Source organism: Mixophyes fleayi, chromosome 2 (assembly GCF_038048845.1).
Source record: "Mixophyes fleayi isolate aMixFle1 chromosome 2, aMixFle1.hap1, whole genome shotgun sequence".
Classification (NCBI taxonomy): Eukaryota; Metazoa; Chordata; class Amphibia; order Anura; family Limnodynastidae; genus Mixophyes; species Mixophyes fleayi.
In genome coordinates this window covers 31,237,697-31,256,082 of record NC_134403.1, presented here as the reverse complement: position 1 = coordinate 31,256,082, position 18,386 = coordinate 31,237,697, and the positions used below count along the sequence as shown (strand labels likewise).

Here is an 18,386-nt window from a genome sequence, read left to right as displayed (position 1 = left end):
CCATAGTATTCCACCAGGTGGCAGCATAACCTGTCTAAATCACATTCCCGATGCAAAACTACGCGGAGACAGGACAGACTGCTCAAGAAAATTCCGAAAGTGAACCGAAAATTGCCAGGAAAACGTGTGATGTGGAAGGAAGCAGGACCTACGTTTCTTTAAAAGGTGTTTGGAGGTGGTGTGCAGAGTTTGGTTTAGGGCTTGTTGACCAGTCAAGAAGACACACACCAGCAATGAGAAATAAAAAACAAACAAAAAAAAAACAACACCTTGCATGGTCCAATAAATAAAAAAATAAGTTTGTATAACGTATTAAATGTGCAGTTGCCATTATTTCATTAACATTTTACAAGAAACTAAAAAGTGGCCAATTCATTGTCCAACCACTGTATAGGTCTAAATTGGCCAACAAGGTTAAGTGCAATTTAAACAAAATGAACGCATCACGGATGCATGTAAAAAAGGTATACAAATAAATTTAAAAAAGCCAATAAAACATGCAGAGTAAGACACATTCAAAATATACCATCTCTGTAATATATCACAAAAATAAATACTGCCCCAAATAAAAGCACATTATTTTGTTTTATAGAACTGATGCTGTATAAATACATAGACCTGTTATAACCACAAAATGCAACACTCTGGGGGCTGTACCCAATAACACACTGAAATGCCATTTACACTAAAACAAAAGGTATTTATTTATGAGGGTCTGTGCAAAGCATGTCTTCAAGACGGGACCCAACAGCAGAGAGGCGACGTGATAATGTCAGTTGTTTGTAATGAAGAATTTGTACATAAAACACACCTGCAGAACGAGCGTTCATACCAGAAGCAGTAGATATCATGGGTAAAATCCAGATTGTAGAAGTAAAGACAGATACAGGCTGTCACCATTTCCCTGAGCATAACTGAAGATTTTAAATATTATTCACATAACTAAAGCAGGATTTCCAGTCCTAGGTTTCTGTAGTAAAACATCAAATTCATCCAAACATGTGGTAGGGACAATTTAATCCTTTCCTGCAAAGCCAAACTGGAAAATAGGCAACAGACAAAGCCAAGCAGGGTACCAGACCCCAACACAATCAGGAAATTCCCCCCCCCCCTTCAGCTTTTTCTGGACCTAGACGTGTGGTATGTCTGCTAGTTACAATCACCCGGTTCTCTTGATGAATGCCTGGTATCTGCAGAGACATCCTCAAGGTGTCATAGTCCAGGTGCCTTTTCCTCACTAACATTAGGGTATGCAATATCCCCATTAGTCTGTGCCCCTCACCCCAGACAGCTGTTGGAGAATGGGATGTTGGAAACCCTCTTGGGATGCAGAAATGAAAGCTCAATAATAAATAAAATTTATAAGTGCCAGTTTTCACGACGGGGGCTACCGGAGAGTCAGTAATTTTATTCTGGAATCCTGCTGGCTCCGTTTACTACATTAAGTCGTCCCTATGAACAACACTTTCAGTAACAGCACCCAGAGAATCTCGTATGATAATTTATATTTTTAGCATAATAGATAAATCTGTATTAAGATAAAATGAAGGTAAACGTAAGCACAGTAGCTAGGCCAGGAATCCAGTGGAGTATTGCGACTGAACAAGTCCTTGTTCCCTGTAAACATCTTCTCATTCCTCCCAGTGTAAGTCGTCCTTCTGAAGGGAGCTCTGCAGAGTCTGCATCTCTCGGAGTAACCGAAGACTCTTTCTGCTCTTCTCTCCGGGACTCGCTTTACCCGGATCTTTACCGCCCCGTATTTGCTTTGGGTCCTTCGGCAAAGATTCATAGACAATCTTTTTTGGCTTTGATTCCCTCAGTAACTTTCCAAGCTGTGTAAAGAAAAGCAGATAATTATAGTAATATATATTTTTATATAAAAGTGTTAACATCCGTATTCTAAGAAAGGAGACTTCTGGGTTTTACGATGTTACCACAGACAGTGACATCACTTATAATAGGCGACTGTGTATCTATGAGATAGCACTGGCGGGACACAGGCCAGTGCCTTCATTGTTGTACAACAACTATATCTGCAGCATTTGTCTCATATAAGGCAAGTGGCAGTGAAGTAGAGGTCAGGCTGGCTCTGGCATGAATACACAGTGGATTATAAGGCAAGATGTGGTCCACAGACATCACAAGGGACTCGACCCATTCTGGTTCTTGCCTCACTTGGAGCTCTCCATTCCCCCCCCCACCCCCACCCCGAAACTCTGCCTAGGGCTACACAGGTAGAACACAAGGGAATCTGGAATCTAGCACAGCTGCAGCTATGTACCACCAAGGTGGGGGTGGGGGGCTTCTTGGGAATCAGACATGCCACACCCAAGCCAGGTGTAAAGGGCCTACAGACACACTGCTGTCCAGGGAAAGCTCTCACACTCTGAACACAGTCTGCCACGGCGAGAGTTAACAGACAGCAACCATCTCCAAGGGCACATACTGTACCTGTCAACTGTCACAATTTGAGTTTGATCTATTTAACTGTGCCACGATCAGAGCACTTGTCCCGATTCCAGGACAGTTGGGAGATGTGCCCCTATAGCTGGACGCCAAGTGCCCCTCTCCCACTGGTGTGTCAGCGATTAGCACGCTAGCTGGTTGAATGGCACGCTTCGCATCCTAGCACCATGGCGGTGGGGACTTGACAAGCTTGTTATCTCCCAATTGGTAGAACAGCCGTGATATGTATTACACACAGGACCCACCTTTGCCTGGTGCTTGCGTACTTTAGTTATCTGGTCGGCTTTCGCCTCCATCCTCTTCACGAGACCGACCAGCTCTTCCTCCAGATCCGCCTTCAGTCGGTCGGAATGTGCCTCATAGACCTGCTTTACCAGTTCCTGGTGATCACTGTACAATAACACATCATCCACTATTAGCCATATACAGGTTTTACCAGTAATTAAAGAACAGATAAACGCACTCGTCACCACTAATAGGATCTGTGGTGCAGGAAGCACAGTTGTGCATTAACGAAACCAGATATCAATTCCCATCATATAAACGGTGTTAGAATAAGAGTCAGTTGGCGGATGATGCACACAACCAGCCACGGATGTACAGCTGCCACGTGCTTACCGCCACATGACCAGCCACGGATATACAGCTGCCACGTACTTACCGCCACACAACCAGCAACGGATGTACAGCTGCCACGTACTTACCGCCACACAACCAGCCACGGATATACAGCTGCCACGTACTTACCGCCACACAACCAGCCACTGATGTACAGCTGCCACGTACTTACCGCCACACAACCAGCCACGGATGTATAGCTGCCACGTACTTAACCCCTAGTCTAATGTAAGGTAGTCTTTACATAAATGTGGTACAGTGGGATAAGTACAGAGCATAAATATTCCTTACTCATACTTTTAATTAAATATAAAAAACATAACAATCAATATTTTTAACTCACAAACTCATCTGCCCAAATTCATCTTCCAGTGTGAGCAGAACCTCAGAGAGTTCCTGGTAAGAGGAGGAAGACGAGAGGGAATCGTTTGTCCACCTGACACCGCTCTCCTTGCGCTCTATGGGCTGATCGCTCACAACGCGATCGTTGCATAAGACTTTGTTGTGCTGCTTCATCAGGTGTAGGACATGCTGAACGTTGGCTCGCACGGAGTGGCTGGGAGACGTGGACTGAAAGACACGTGACACTTATTAATGCACTTCATAAATAAACGTGGTCGTACATCTTAATGCACTCAGCGGGCAGACACTATTGTTCCATAGGATTTCATTTGCAAGATCAATTTAGCCCTGTATTTAAACTTTACATAATACCTGGCTTATTACGTGGCAATCTACTCCTTTAAAAGGGCACTGAATGTAATACATGGCGATCCTAAATAAAAAGGCATCTTGTAATGGTCAAATATTTGCCATACGCACAAACAAGATGCTTTTAAAATGCTGTGCAACTCTGCTAAAGAGGAGGCTTTACCCTAAAATAATGAATTACCCCGGTTAATAGCACTTTGGAACAGATTTTCATTAAAAAATTTAAATTCTTGTTCCATTGTAATTCTATATGCTTCATTCATCTTCTATCTATAATACTTCCCTGATCATGTTCCTCCACTTTTAGATTTTCTTTAATTATATTTCAGATTAGTCTAGAAGTATGAAAATCCCATTTATTTGGTCAGGTAGGTTTGTGTGGACAGACAAGCCTGTGTCTCTACAGTAAATGGCTAGATTTAAAGACCCAGTTGAACTACTCTTGTCTCCTCTCTCCCTTTCAGCAATGTCCTGTTGGCACAGACACTGAAAAATTGGTTCTTGAAGGGATCACTTTGCTCATTCACAGGTCTCCACTATCTTGTGAACAGGAGTGCCTCAGTGATGCTAATGGTTTCTAGTGAATGGATGATGAAATGAGCATTGGTTGAGTCCAGAGAATGTAAGTAGTTAATAAATTCCCTTCTAAGCAAAATATAACTGTACAAAAAAAGTACAACAAGGGTACTATGCTTGCCAAACATCACAGAACATATACCACTTGTTGCCACTAGAGGCCAGCAGAGTAGAGATTGCGCAACAGCAGCAAACATGAAATCTGCTGTGTGGTTGGAATTTAACTGGGAATACTTAAGGCCATAACATGGGCGGCGTAACCTACAAATGGTGAATGAGGAGAATCACAGTACAGGTTTTACACATCTCACCTAATGAGTCACACTTGTAATAAATCAGTAAACACCATGCAATTTCCTCGGCAAGTACAACTTTATAGTTAGGTTTCCTCAGTTGAAGTCTTTAGAAAGAATATGTCTGTGCCAAGCAAATATGAGGGTGGCCAATGCCATACGTGTCGGGGAGTTATTCTGTCCAAACAAAAACAGACCCAAATCAAGTGAATAGGATGGCAATACGGTCAGGTGCCTGTACGGGGTCATTGGCAGTTTCTCTGCAGCCATATCGGATCACCCGACTGGCAGACTCAGTGGATACTACCACTGGGTACGTGGCAGATATAGACAAAAGGAGCACAGTCAGGCTAAGCAGTCCATATGGGCACCACTAGGTCAGAGACTATTCTGCTAAATGTCCGAATAGCAGCTGTACAATGATGGGCTCTCCAGCATGCTGATATTTTATTATAATCAAAGCGGGTGTGGGAGGGGGGGCAACAAAAAACCCCCCCACAACAATTGATCTACTAGTTTTGGGTCAGTTTCACCAAGTTACAAGGGGCAAATAGAAACAATGAGCTTCTCATGCAATACAAGCAACACGTTCCAACCAACTCTTCTTAACAAGCTACTACAAGGTTGGGCCGACAGAGTCGTTACATAATGTGCCCCAAGGAGAACATGGCAGCACAGGATGCTCTGGGAACAATCAGAAATGTATAGAATCCTATTATCTTATAGTGAGAATCCCAGGTCTTACCTTTCCTGCCACAAACGGCACGTCTCCGAGACTCAGTCTATAGTGGGGCTGGGCATGGCTATTGCTCGACTGGCCCGGCTTCTACAATAACAAAGAGACAATAGATTAATGACAGCACAAATCAGACCGTGTACTGCAGATGTCTGGAGCACACTGGACAGAGACGTACGCACATTACATCTGTATGACAGAGGCCGAGGAAACCATATGTGTTATATAGAATATATCCATTTGCCCAGACTGTATAATGTTACAGCTCTGATGTTTGTGAGCGTGGTTATTGGAACCGATCCCTCCTTGCCACACAAATGCTGTTTACACTCAGAAGCTTTGGGTGCTTAGTTTTCCCAGATATAATTAAACCTATATAAATAGGTCTCCCATGTAATTTGGATATAGTATTTTAACACAAACTTCTTGCACTCACAACTGCACCAGAAGATTTGCTTGTACAATTGTATTTACTATAACTATACAGGTTTTTGTAGTGTGTTCTAACTGTACTTTCCATAAGTGTTTATTTATTTACTGTCAAATTGCAATAAGTAACATTTTACTTCTATCTAGGAGATCCGGCTGACGGACGTCACCCCACATTCTCCATGGTCTCCCACAGTCATATTTCAGAGAATAGAAAGCCCTTATTACCTTGTCCATGTTCAATGTTCTCCTCTTTGTCTTCACTTGTTTTGTAGGAGGAGTTAAAGACTTGAGCAGAATCCTGTTTGTTTCTAAACCCGTCTGCAGCTGTAAGACAGACATCACAGGTTATAAGCAGCACTGCCAATATATTATAGATGACTCATTTTACTACACACTTAGTTGTGCCCAGCGCAGGAGAACGTATATTGTAGATTGTTAATGCAGACTATGTGAGCCTAGTGGTTAGCACTACTGCCTTACAGCACTGGGGTCATGAGTTCGATTCCTGACCATGGCCTTATCTGTGAGGAGTTTGTATGTTCTCCCCGTGTTTGCATGGGTTTGCTGCGGTTTCCTCCCACACTCCAAAAACATACTGGTAGGTTAATTGGCTGCTATCAAAATTGACCCTACCCTGTCTGTCTGCGTGAGTGTGTGTCTATATTAGGGAATTTAGACTGTAAGCTCCAATGGGGCAGGGACTGATGTGAATGAGTTCTCTGTACAGCGCTGCGGAATTAGTGGCGCTATATAAATAAATGATGAAGTGAAGACTTACAGGGTTATAGCCACTGTCTGCTGATATTTTCAGGCCATGAACCCAAAGACTTCGTGCCCTTCCCCTAATGAGGTCACACGGCTCTCCCCTTCTAGACCACACCCCATAAGCCATTGTATTGCGAGACAGTGATCACATCTAGTACTACGAGAAGATTATGGGTCACAATGATAATATTTTAGACATATATCGCTTAAAAACTTCACGTAGTTCATAAAACGGTGGAGGGGTTAGTCCTACTGCTCATATGACCAGTTTACGTTAGTTTAAATAAACCATTAATTTGCAAGTTCGGTATTACAGGACTAGCAGAGGCACAGAAAAAATGGCCACCCCTGGCACCTTTTACTAAGTGGCTGTGCAGCTTTAATATTTACATTAGGTGAATACAATAGAAATATATAGAGTTTAAGATCTTTGACATGGTGGAGCTACGGTGGAGGTGCAGAGAGAAGGGGGAGGTCCCAATGAAGTTTCAGTTTAGAATGCGTGACTTACTCCCAGCACCCTTTGTACCCCATGGTTAAGCAGTTTTCCCCCCCAAATAAGATAAATCAGAAACAATTTTAAGAGGTTTACATTATTAACCCAGCTGTCACTTATGTGGTTGTTCATGAATCAGCATATTATATGGTAGAGAGGCTCTACACTATCAGGCTGTGTCAGCTAACACTTACCATGTACCAGCGAGTACACAATGTCAGTGGGCTGAAACTTAAGGCGGTGTAAGCCTCAGAAAGCTCAGTCATACCCTCGTCACCACAACCCCACAGATATACCATGTGACGGAACACGGAACACCATGTGACGGAACACAGAACATCATGTTACACTGATGGGTTCCGCTCATTAAGCTTGAGACAACCTACCTGTGCGGCTTTCTCTTGAACAAGTTTCCGTTGATGTTCCTCATCTCGGAGCTTCTGTTCTATATCACGAATTTTGTTCTGAAAATATAAATATTGTCAAATGATTACACTGTGATAACAAGGGACTCAGCTACAGACTGACGGACATCATGGGCCCGATTCATTAAGTATCTTAAATTAAGATATATCTTATTTCAGTCTCCTGGACAAAACCATGGTACAATGCAAGGGGTGCAAATTAGTATTCTGTTTTGCACATACCGGTAAGTTAAATACTGACTGTTTTTTCATGTAGCACACAAATATCAACTTTAAAATTCAGTGTACAAATAAGCTATCAAGTATTTGTGTGCTACATGAAAAAACAGTCAGTATTTAACTTACCGGTATGTGCAAAACAGAATACTAATTTGCACCCCTTGCATTGTAACATTGTTTTGTCCAGGAGACTGAAATAAGATATATCTTAATTTAAGATCCTTAATGAATCAGGCCCCATGTCTTTAGTTCGTCTGCATCATCACTGCAGTCAGCCAGTCAGAGAAGATCTCAAAAACAAGAGCCAGGGGCTTTATGTCCTAGTAGTAAACATTACTATATCACATACAGTATGTATCATCCTGACAGGTATGACAAATGTATGTTTAGAACTTGAGATTTACCAGAAAAGGTGTTTTTAACCCCCACCATCTGTTTTTCCCCACAATGCCCCTGGCATTGCACTCTTCATTAATAGGTTTAGCAGAGCTCCTCATAGTAACTATAGGTAGAAATACTGATCATGTCTGTATGATTAATTCACCGAAATGCAGCAATAATTCACTCAACCCTTTCTATATTTAATAACTTTCTGGATAAAAAAAAAAGCCACACATTTATTTATAGATATGGAAATAAACAGCAATACTGCTCTTCAAATTTTATAGCAGAATTTTCCTCCCAAATCATAAAGCCAGATAACATACAGAAACCAATGAACAACAACACTTCAGATAGGCCAAGCTAATGAAAGGATTAATGGAATGAGACCACAGAACATTTGGACAATTACTGGTGTTAACCAGGTAAAGTTATTTTCTTATGTTGCTCTAAATACTTGAATTGTTCTCTTATGGATAACTTAGAACAATGACACACTGCCGGTCCCCACCATGCACACACACACACACTGCCGCTCCCCACCATGCACACACACACTGCCGGTCCCCACCATGCACACACACACTGCCGGTCCCCACCATGCACACACACACAGCCGGTCCCCACCATGCACACACACACACAGCCGGTCCCCACCATGCACACACACACACAGCCGGTCCCCACCATGCACACACACACACAGCCGGTCCCCACCATGCACACACACACACAGCCGGTCCCCACCATGCACACACACACACAGCCGGTCCCCACCATGCACACACACACACACAGCCGGTCCCCACCATGCACACACACACACTGCCGGTCCCCACCATGCACACACACACACTGCCGGTCCCCACCATGCACACACACACACAGCCGGTCCCCACCATGCACACACACACACAGCCGGTCCCCACCATGCACACACACACACACAGCCGGTCCCCACCATGCACACACACACACACACAGCCGGTCCCCACCATGCACACACACACACACAGCCGGTCCCCACCATGCACACACACACACACAGCCGGTCCCCACCATGCACACACACACACAGCCGGTCCCCACCATGCACACACACACACAGCCGGTCCCCACCATGCACACACACACACAGCCGGTCCCCACCATGCACACACACACACAGCCGGTCCCCACCATGCACACACACACACAGCCGGTCCCCACCATGCACACACACACACAGCCGGTCCCCACCATGCACACACAGCCGGTCCCCACCATGCACACACACACACAGCCGGTCCCCACCATGCACACACACACACAGCCGGTCCCCACCATGCACACACACACACAGCCGGTCCCCACCATGCGCACACACACACTGCCGGTCCCCACCATGCACACACACACACACAGCCGGTCCCCACCATGCACACACACACACAGCCGGTCCCCACCATGCACACACACACACAGCCGGTCCCCACCATGCACACACACACACACAGCCGGTCCCCACCATGCACACACACACACACTGCCGGTCCCCACCATGCACACACACACACACTGCCGGTCCCCACCATGCACACACACACTGCCGGTCCCCACCATGCACACACACACTGCCGGTCCCCACCATGCACACACACACTGCCGGTCCCCACCATGCACACACACACTGCCGGTCCCCACCATGCACACACACACTGCCGGTCCCCACCATGCACACACACACTGCCGGTCCCCACCATGCACACACACACACACACACACACACTGCCGGTCCCCACCATGCACACACACACTGCCGGTCCCCACCATGCACACACACACACACTGCCGCTCCCCACCATGCACACACACTGCCGCTCCCCACCATGCACACACACACTGCCGATCCCCACCATGCACACACACACACACACACACACTGCTGGTCCCCACCATGCACACACACACACACTGCCGGTCCCCACCATGCACACACACTGCCGCTCCCCACCATGCACACACACACTGCCGATCCCCACCATGCACACACACACTGCCGGTCCCCACCATGCACACACACACTGCCGGTCCCCACCATGCACACACACACTGCCGGTCCCCACCATGCACACACACACACTGCCGGTCCCCACCATGCACACACACACACTGCCGGTCCCCACCATGCACACACACACTGCCGGTCCCCACCATGCACACACACACACACACACACACACTGCCGATCCCCACCATGCACACACACACTGCCGGTCCCCACCATGCACACACACTGCCGCTCCCCACCATGCACACACACACTGCCGATCCCCACCATGCACACACACACACACTGCCGGTCCCCACCATGCACACACACACACACACACACTGCCGGTCCCCACCATGCACACACACACACACTGCCGGTCCCCACCATGCACACACACTGCCGCTCCCCACCATGCACACACACACTGCCGATCCCCACCATGCACACACACACTGCCGGTCCCCACCATGCACACACACACACACTGCCGGTCCCCACCATGCACACACACTGCCGCTCCCCACCATGCACACACACACTGCCGATCCCCACCATGCACACACACACACACACACACACTGCCGGTCCCCACCATGCACACACACACACACTGCCGGTCCCCACCATGCACACACACTGCCGCTCCCCACCATGCACACACACTGCCGATCCCCACCATGCACACACACACTGCCGGTCCCCACCATGCACACACACACTGCCGGTCCCCACCATGCACACACACACTGCCGGTCCCCACCATGCACACACACACACTGCCGGTCCCCACCATGCACACACACACACTGCCGGTCCCCACCATGCACACACACACTGCCGGTCCCCACCATGCACACACACACACACACACACACACTGCCGATCCCCACCATGCACACACACACTGCCGGTCCCCACCATGCACACACACTGCCGCTCCCCACCATGCACACACACACTGCCGATCCCCACCATGCACACACACACACACTGCCGGTCCCCACCATGCACACACACACACACTGCCGGTCCCCACCATGCACACACACACACACACACACACTGCCGGTCCCCACCATGCACACACACACACACTGCCGGTCCCCACCATGCACACACACTGCCGCTCCCCACCATGCACACACACACTGCCGATCCCCACCATGCACACACACACTGCCGGTCCCCACCATGCACACACACACTGCCGGTCCCCACCATGCACACACACACTGCCGGTCCCCACCATGCACACACACACTGCCGGTCCCCACCATGCACACACACACACTGCCGGTCCCCACCATGCACACACACACTGCCGGTCCCCACCATGCACACACACACACACTGCCGATCCCCACCATGCACACACACACTGCCGGTCCCCACCATGCACACACACACTGCCGGTCCCCACCATGCACACACACACTGCCGGTCCCCACCATGCACACACACACTGCCGGTCCCCACCATGCACACACACACACACTGCCGGTCCCCACCATGCACACACACACACACTGCCGGTCCCCACCATGCACACACACACACACTGCCGGTCCCCACCATGCACACACACACTGCCGGTCCCCACCATGCACACACACACACACACACTGCCGGTCCCCACCATGCACACACACACACACACACTGCCGGTCCCCACCATGCACACACACACTGCCGGTCCCCACCATGCACACACACACTGCCGCTCCCCACCATGCACACACACTGCCGCTCCCCACCATGCACACACACACAGCCGGTCCCCACCATGCACACACACACAGCCGGTCCCCACCATGCACACACACACACACACACAGCCGCTCCCCACCATGCACACACACACACACACACTGCCGCTCCCCACCATGCACACACACACACACACACTGCCGCTCCCCACCATGCACACACACTGCCGCTCCCCACCATGCACACACACACTGCCGCTCCCCACCATGCACACACACTGCCGCTCCCCACCATGCACACACACACAGCCGGTCCCCACCATGCACACACACACAGCCGGTCCCCACCATGCACACACACACAGCCGCTCCCCACCATGCACACACACACACACACACAGCCGCTCCCCACCATGCACACACACACACACACACACTGCCGCTCCCCACCATGCACACACACTGCCGGTCCCCACCATGCACACACACACTGCCGCTCCCCACCATGCACACACACACTGCCGCTCCCCACCATGCACACACACTGCCGCTCCCCACCATGCACACACACTGCCGCTCCCCACCATGCACACACACACACTGCCGGTCCCCACCATGCACACACACACACTGCCGGTCCCCACCATGCACACACACACTGCCGGCATACTGACCTCTGCCAGGACCTGCATTGTGGTTAGTTTCAGGTATTCTTGTTCCAACTTATCCAACTTTTCCAGTTTTGATTGCAAATTAGATTTTTCAAGCGTTCGATCACCTTCAAGAGACACCTTTAAAAAACAAAATGCAAAGTGTGTGATAGTAATACGAAGTCATAAAAATATGTTTAATTACCATTGTAACAAGTACAAACAACTTACTAGAACTGCTTAAATTTCTATAGTGATTATTTTTATTTTATTTTCTTTTAAAATGCACACAACAAACATAATGCAAGATACATGTACTTGGTGATAAACGACTGCAATTCATTTACCTGCCTCTCCAGCACAGAATTCCTCTCGGTTTCCGCATTCTGTACCATTTTCTTCATATATTCCAGCTGCTTCTCCAACAGACTGCACCGTGATTCTGCTGCAGACAACTGTCTGGACAGATCTGATAACGGGCAGATATACATCACTTCATTAGATCATTTATACATATTAGGACATAATTAACATTCATATAGTCTTGTTGCAGCTCATCCATCTACAGAGGGTTAAAGCCATTTCCAAACAATTTTAAGGCCACCATTTTACAGTGAGAAGCATCATTTATAAAGAGAACACTGACGACAATTTCCAATCTTCCTAGCGGGGAGGGGGGGGGGGCATCCCACCAAATGCATCAAAAGCCTGTAAGATGCTGGAAGACATCACAAAGAACCCAAGCGCTACATGCAGGCCGCTGTTAACACAGCAAATGATTTAACTGTTTCACAGCCACAGGACCTGAACTCTGTATTCCAGAGTATTCTAGAGCAAAAAACTGGACCATATGTCCGCCGACTGAAGCTCAATCATACAATAGGACAATGATCCTAAACACAACAGCAAATATACAGTCGAACAGCCAAAAATGAAAAAACAAAACAAAATTCCAGACATCAACCCCATTGAGATGCTGTAGTGGGACCTTAAGAGAGCGGTACATAAACAAATGTCCTCAAACAGTAATGAAGTGTAAGGATAAGTGGGATAAGATTCCTTAAATACAGTGTAAGAGTAATAAATTCATACAGGAAACTATTACTGCTAAAGATGGTTGTACACACGGACTGAATAAACTCATGGTGTGTAGTCTACAATGACAATCGATCGTCACTATTTTACAGTCATAGAAAGCGTGCTACAATCAGACTGTTAAACTATGAAATATAATATGAGAGCAAACTGCAACCATTTGCTTTCATTCAGGACATCTTCCCCAGCTTAACTATTCACTCCTCTTATGGAGCCCACTTAAAGCTGTTTCCCCTGCAGAGGAGGCAGCACTTTCTGACTGAGGTTTGTTATACCATAGCTACTCTTAGATCTTTTTGAACTACTTATGTTCATTCCTTTTATGTACCCCCCCCCCCAACCAACCTCCTTTTTTACCCTTCCTCATCCCCTACTAGTTTTATTCAGGGGTGAGGGGGGAAACAATTAGATTGCCTGTTCAATATGGTTTAATGTGCTCACTTAAAGCAGTTTCTTTTATTAATAAAAAAGTAAATAAATAACTAAAAAACAAAAACCACAACACTAATAACTATTAAATATAGAACAATAAATACAATATGGAGTATGTTCTACATTAAAGTGCACCAGTGACCTACACAAACAGTGAAGATGGCCATTTTGTTGGGCGACTCACGTTAATGAGAAAAGAGCCTTTTAACTTGCTAGCGACAGAAACATAAGTGCCTCCTGTTTCAGCGATGCCCCTGTTACCTACTGAAATGGTACATTCCCACGAACACTGAGCAAGCTGCTATTTTGTAGGCTATCAGATACCACAGGTATTTACAGTTCACTTTCTTGCAATTTTAATAGAAAAACAGACATTTTCTGTATATTTTCTTTACCATTTCAGGTGTTATAAAGAGACCAATTGCTTTTTGTATCTGGAAGAAAAAAAAAGAAAAAACAAAAATAAAGCAAAACAAGACAAGAGGACACGTACATTACCTTTATTCTGCCTTGAGACATCAACATTAAGATGATCTGTAGTCTGCGATTGTTGTTCTAGCCGCTGCTTATAATCCAGGGTTTCCTTTGATAGATGCTTGAGGTTACTCTCTGCGCTTAAACGCTCTAGTTCAAGCTGACGGAGCTTTTCTTGGAGGTTTTTTAAAGCAGAGAATATAGCTGTAATTAAACAAATCAAAATAAATGGCCAAAAGAACACACATAGCACAAAGGAGGACTTCTGCTTTCTTGTTTTTGCTCTGTTAACACTATCACTTTCAGCACTGGTGTTGACAGAAAAATAAACAAACAAGTTAGTACATTTCACATCACAAGGTTCTCATTTCAGTCTGACACAAGCCTCACACTGTGCACTATTAGGTGCTGTTGGGAGACCCTGCTCCTTCCACTGTGCAACGCTCAGTCTGTGATTTCCCACTTACCTCTACACCTCACGACACAGTCCCCGTCACATGCAGTTATGTCCTTATTAACACAATTACACAGGTCATGGACTCAGTCGCCTGAAATAATTGTGCTGCTGTGAACATGCTGATGATCTGATTGGCTCCTATTACCACCCACTTTAAAACTCCATTACTGTAGTAATATCAACACATAACAGACGAGTGAGGCTATTTACAAGTCACACCTCTTTTACTGTTGGGCTTCACATGTATTTGCACCAAATTTTCTACAAAGTCAAATACACCCAGGGCATTTAAATCTGACTAAACTCCAAATGTTACCAGCACTCTTGAAACAAAACATTCATGACTTTGCATTAGCATACTAGCCCTTATATACTTTTCTAGCTTGTAAAGCCACACACGATTGGTAGCACATTATATAAGCCCCAGCACCATATCCAATCATATTTCTCGAACAGAATGTGGACTATACATAAAACTCTGCTATACCCCGTTCTGTGGCCAGGAACCTATACATTCCACACACAGTGTTCCATAACACCATGTTACTACAGCAGCCAGCGTCACTACATAGATACTGAGCTTATGAAGTCACCAGGGATTTAGGAGAGCATAGAATTGCAGCTCTGGGGACTGTAACAGCAGAGTTATAGAACACAAAGGAGGGTATTCAATTGACCGCAAGTTTTTAATTTTTCCCCGCAGCGCAAAAAAGAAAATAAATAAATAAATCACACGCAGGTTTTTAACTGCTATAGCGACCGTTTTTTGGTTAACACAGCGTGAAAACTTATGCAATTCAATTGAAAAAGAGGGAACGCTGCTCCCGTACTTTAATCATTGTGTTTGCAAGTTTTTAGGGGAGTGTTTAACACGGTCATGTATAACACACATTATATTGCATCGCACAACCAATATATTTGATAATATCTACATTACACTACTTTATTTAGCATATTTTTTTATTTAACTATTTTTTACTATAGAATCATCTATACCATGTAAAAACACATTAATACATACATAAATATATATATATAAATATATATATATATATATATATATATATATATATATATATATATATATATATATATATATATATAATTAGTGATTTATTTTTTTATGGGTTTTTTTTCCATTATTTTTTCACAAGAAAATCAACTTTTACATGTTAGGCATTACTGATAAACATAGTTTATCTTTTTTTTTTTTCATTATTACATGATTTCAAATAGTTTTCTTAGGTTTTTTATTTTTATTACATCCCAAAGAGGTGCGAGATAAAACAGCATATTGGCCTGTTTAACGCGCCAGGTTAACAAACAATTGAATAGCTTTAAACGCAACGGGCTCTCACACCCTATACTTTCAATAGACCTTCTACTGGAGCGCGAGAGGACCATTTCATGAAAAAAACTGATCGTTAAAAATGGAATTGAATCGCGGGTAAAGTTAACCCGCTCGAAAATGATAAAAAACAGCATTAAAATGACTTAACGCTGTCTTAAAAAATAACTTGCGGTCAATTGAATACCCCCCAAGTCTGGGAGTTATAACTGCTGTAAACCAGTATAAATAGCCCCCGGTTAATGCACTGTATGAACAGCCCTCTTAATACATGAGTGTATGTGGGAGGACCTACAATATTGAGCTGACCTCACCTAAAGAGGTGTACTCAATGAGTACATGTATAAAGATTACCCCAAAATGACAAACACTGGGGTTTTTTTTGTTTTGTCAAAAAAAAACAATGGCTACCTAGCTCAGCCCTGACCAAACTGTGACAAATTATAACATGTACATATACAAGACACTTGTCAGGTTGGTCGTATCAGTTTCAATAAGTGTGGGCTGCTCATTACACAGTGCAGATATACCAAGAACAAAGCCTATTAATAATTAATTTAGAACTATCAGTAACCAACCTCTGAAATTATTTATACTGTTAAAGATAACGCTAAGGACAACTAGTGTAAAATTTAAAACATAACAGTTGCATTACAGCAAAATAATATCTTATTTTTAAACAGTCATTTTACATCAAAAAAAATATTAATCAAATCACAATTCACTCAAAATCAAAGTTGGATTGTAACTAGTGTGGATACTATAAGTGATGTGATAAGGCAATTTACAGAGAATGACAAGAAAATATAGCAGTTTACACAACTCAAGAAATACGAAACATTGATCATTCACTCTGTACAGGATATGGAGAGAAAAAAAACCTGTATATTAAATATTACCTCTGCTGTTACTCTCTGGATATGCAAGAACTGGTCTCCCTGGAGAACTTGGCAAGTCCACATTGATGAAAGGGTTCCCACTGGGGTATAGGGTGATAAGACGTAGTCCGAGCATCTTTAGTAGTCAGTCCTTTAGATGTCCCCGATGACGTACTGTGCATCTGCATCAGAACAGATGGTAAATATTGAGAATGCTACACTGCATATACAATGTATTTATGTTAAAAATAAATAATAAAGAAAAGTGCAGTAAAAAATCTAGACAATGTGCCTTAGGTGCACTGCTGTGATCCAAAGGAGGACATATGTTCAGTATAACGTTGTACAAAGAAGCAAGTGAGAATGGGCAACTGTAAAGTGTGATACCCAATGGGTAATGATAGAGCAACAATACCACCCAGCAACATCATGTTAACAGCTAATATACCATACAGGGCTCTGTAACAGGCTTTATCAGTGCCGTAACTTAGAATTCTAGCGCCTGGGGCGAGAAAGACAAATGCCACCCCCCTAGCATTCAAATTTAACCAAATTAACCTAAAATATTCCTAAATTGCACCCCCCTTCAGCGTTGCACCATGGGCAATCGCCCCTATCGCACAACCCTAGTCTTTATGATTATTTACATAGCGCCAACATACTCTGTAGCACTGTACAACTGGAAACTAAGAGACACCTGCTTCCAGTACATGGGCTTCCCTGCAAACCTTAGTATGGGCAGACAGCCTGTGCTCTCCAGCTATGGTGGGACTACATACCCCAGCATGCTAGGACTTGTAGTTCCCCCAGAGTTAGAGACACACAGGTGGAATTACAGTATGAGACACCTCCTTAGTTATCTCACCGTCCTGGACTGGAGAGCTACCTCCGCCATGTTTCTTCCTGGCAGCAGCAAGTGCCGGCTGTATTAATCCGGGATAGCCAGCATCCCGCCCTCTCCGCAGTTGCGGAAAGGAGAGGGGATGAGCTCTGCTTTCGTCACACGCTGACTGACACGTCCTCCGGCCAATCACAGAGCAGGAAAGCAACAGGAGGCGGAACCTCACAGAGACCCACAATAACAAGTTGTGTTCTCTGCGGAGACCGCTTACCGTGACAGCTCTAGCGCCGCTCCCGTGTCCTGCGGCTTTATGCACGTTATTAGTGAGACGTTACATGTACGTCACAGATGA

General features: G+C 45.3%; 1 protein-coding gene across 1 annotated transcript; it reads right to left on the bottom strand.

Moving 5' to 3' along the window:
- Nucleotides 1-679: 679 nt before the first annotated feature.
- On the bottom strand, nucleotides 680-18,024 carry CEP57 (centrosomal protein 57). The gene is given in 12 exon segments (XM_075198758.1): nucleotides 680-1,832; nucleotides 2,712-2,856; nucleotides 3,428-3,654; nucleotides 5,410-5,490; nucleotides 6,058-6,156; nucleotides 7,480-7,557; nucleotides 12,534-12,650; nucleotides 12,857-12,978; nucleotides 14,535-14,714; nucleotides 17,215-17,308; nucleotides 17,310-17,375; nucleotides 17,973-18,024. Coding segments are annotated over 11 exon segments (1,410 nt in total). The 5' UTR covers nucleotides 17,973-18,024; the 3' UTR covers nucleotides 680-1,631.
- Between the last annotated feature and the right edge of the window lie 362 nt (nucleotides 18,025-18,386).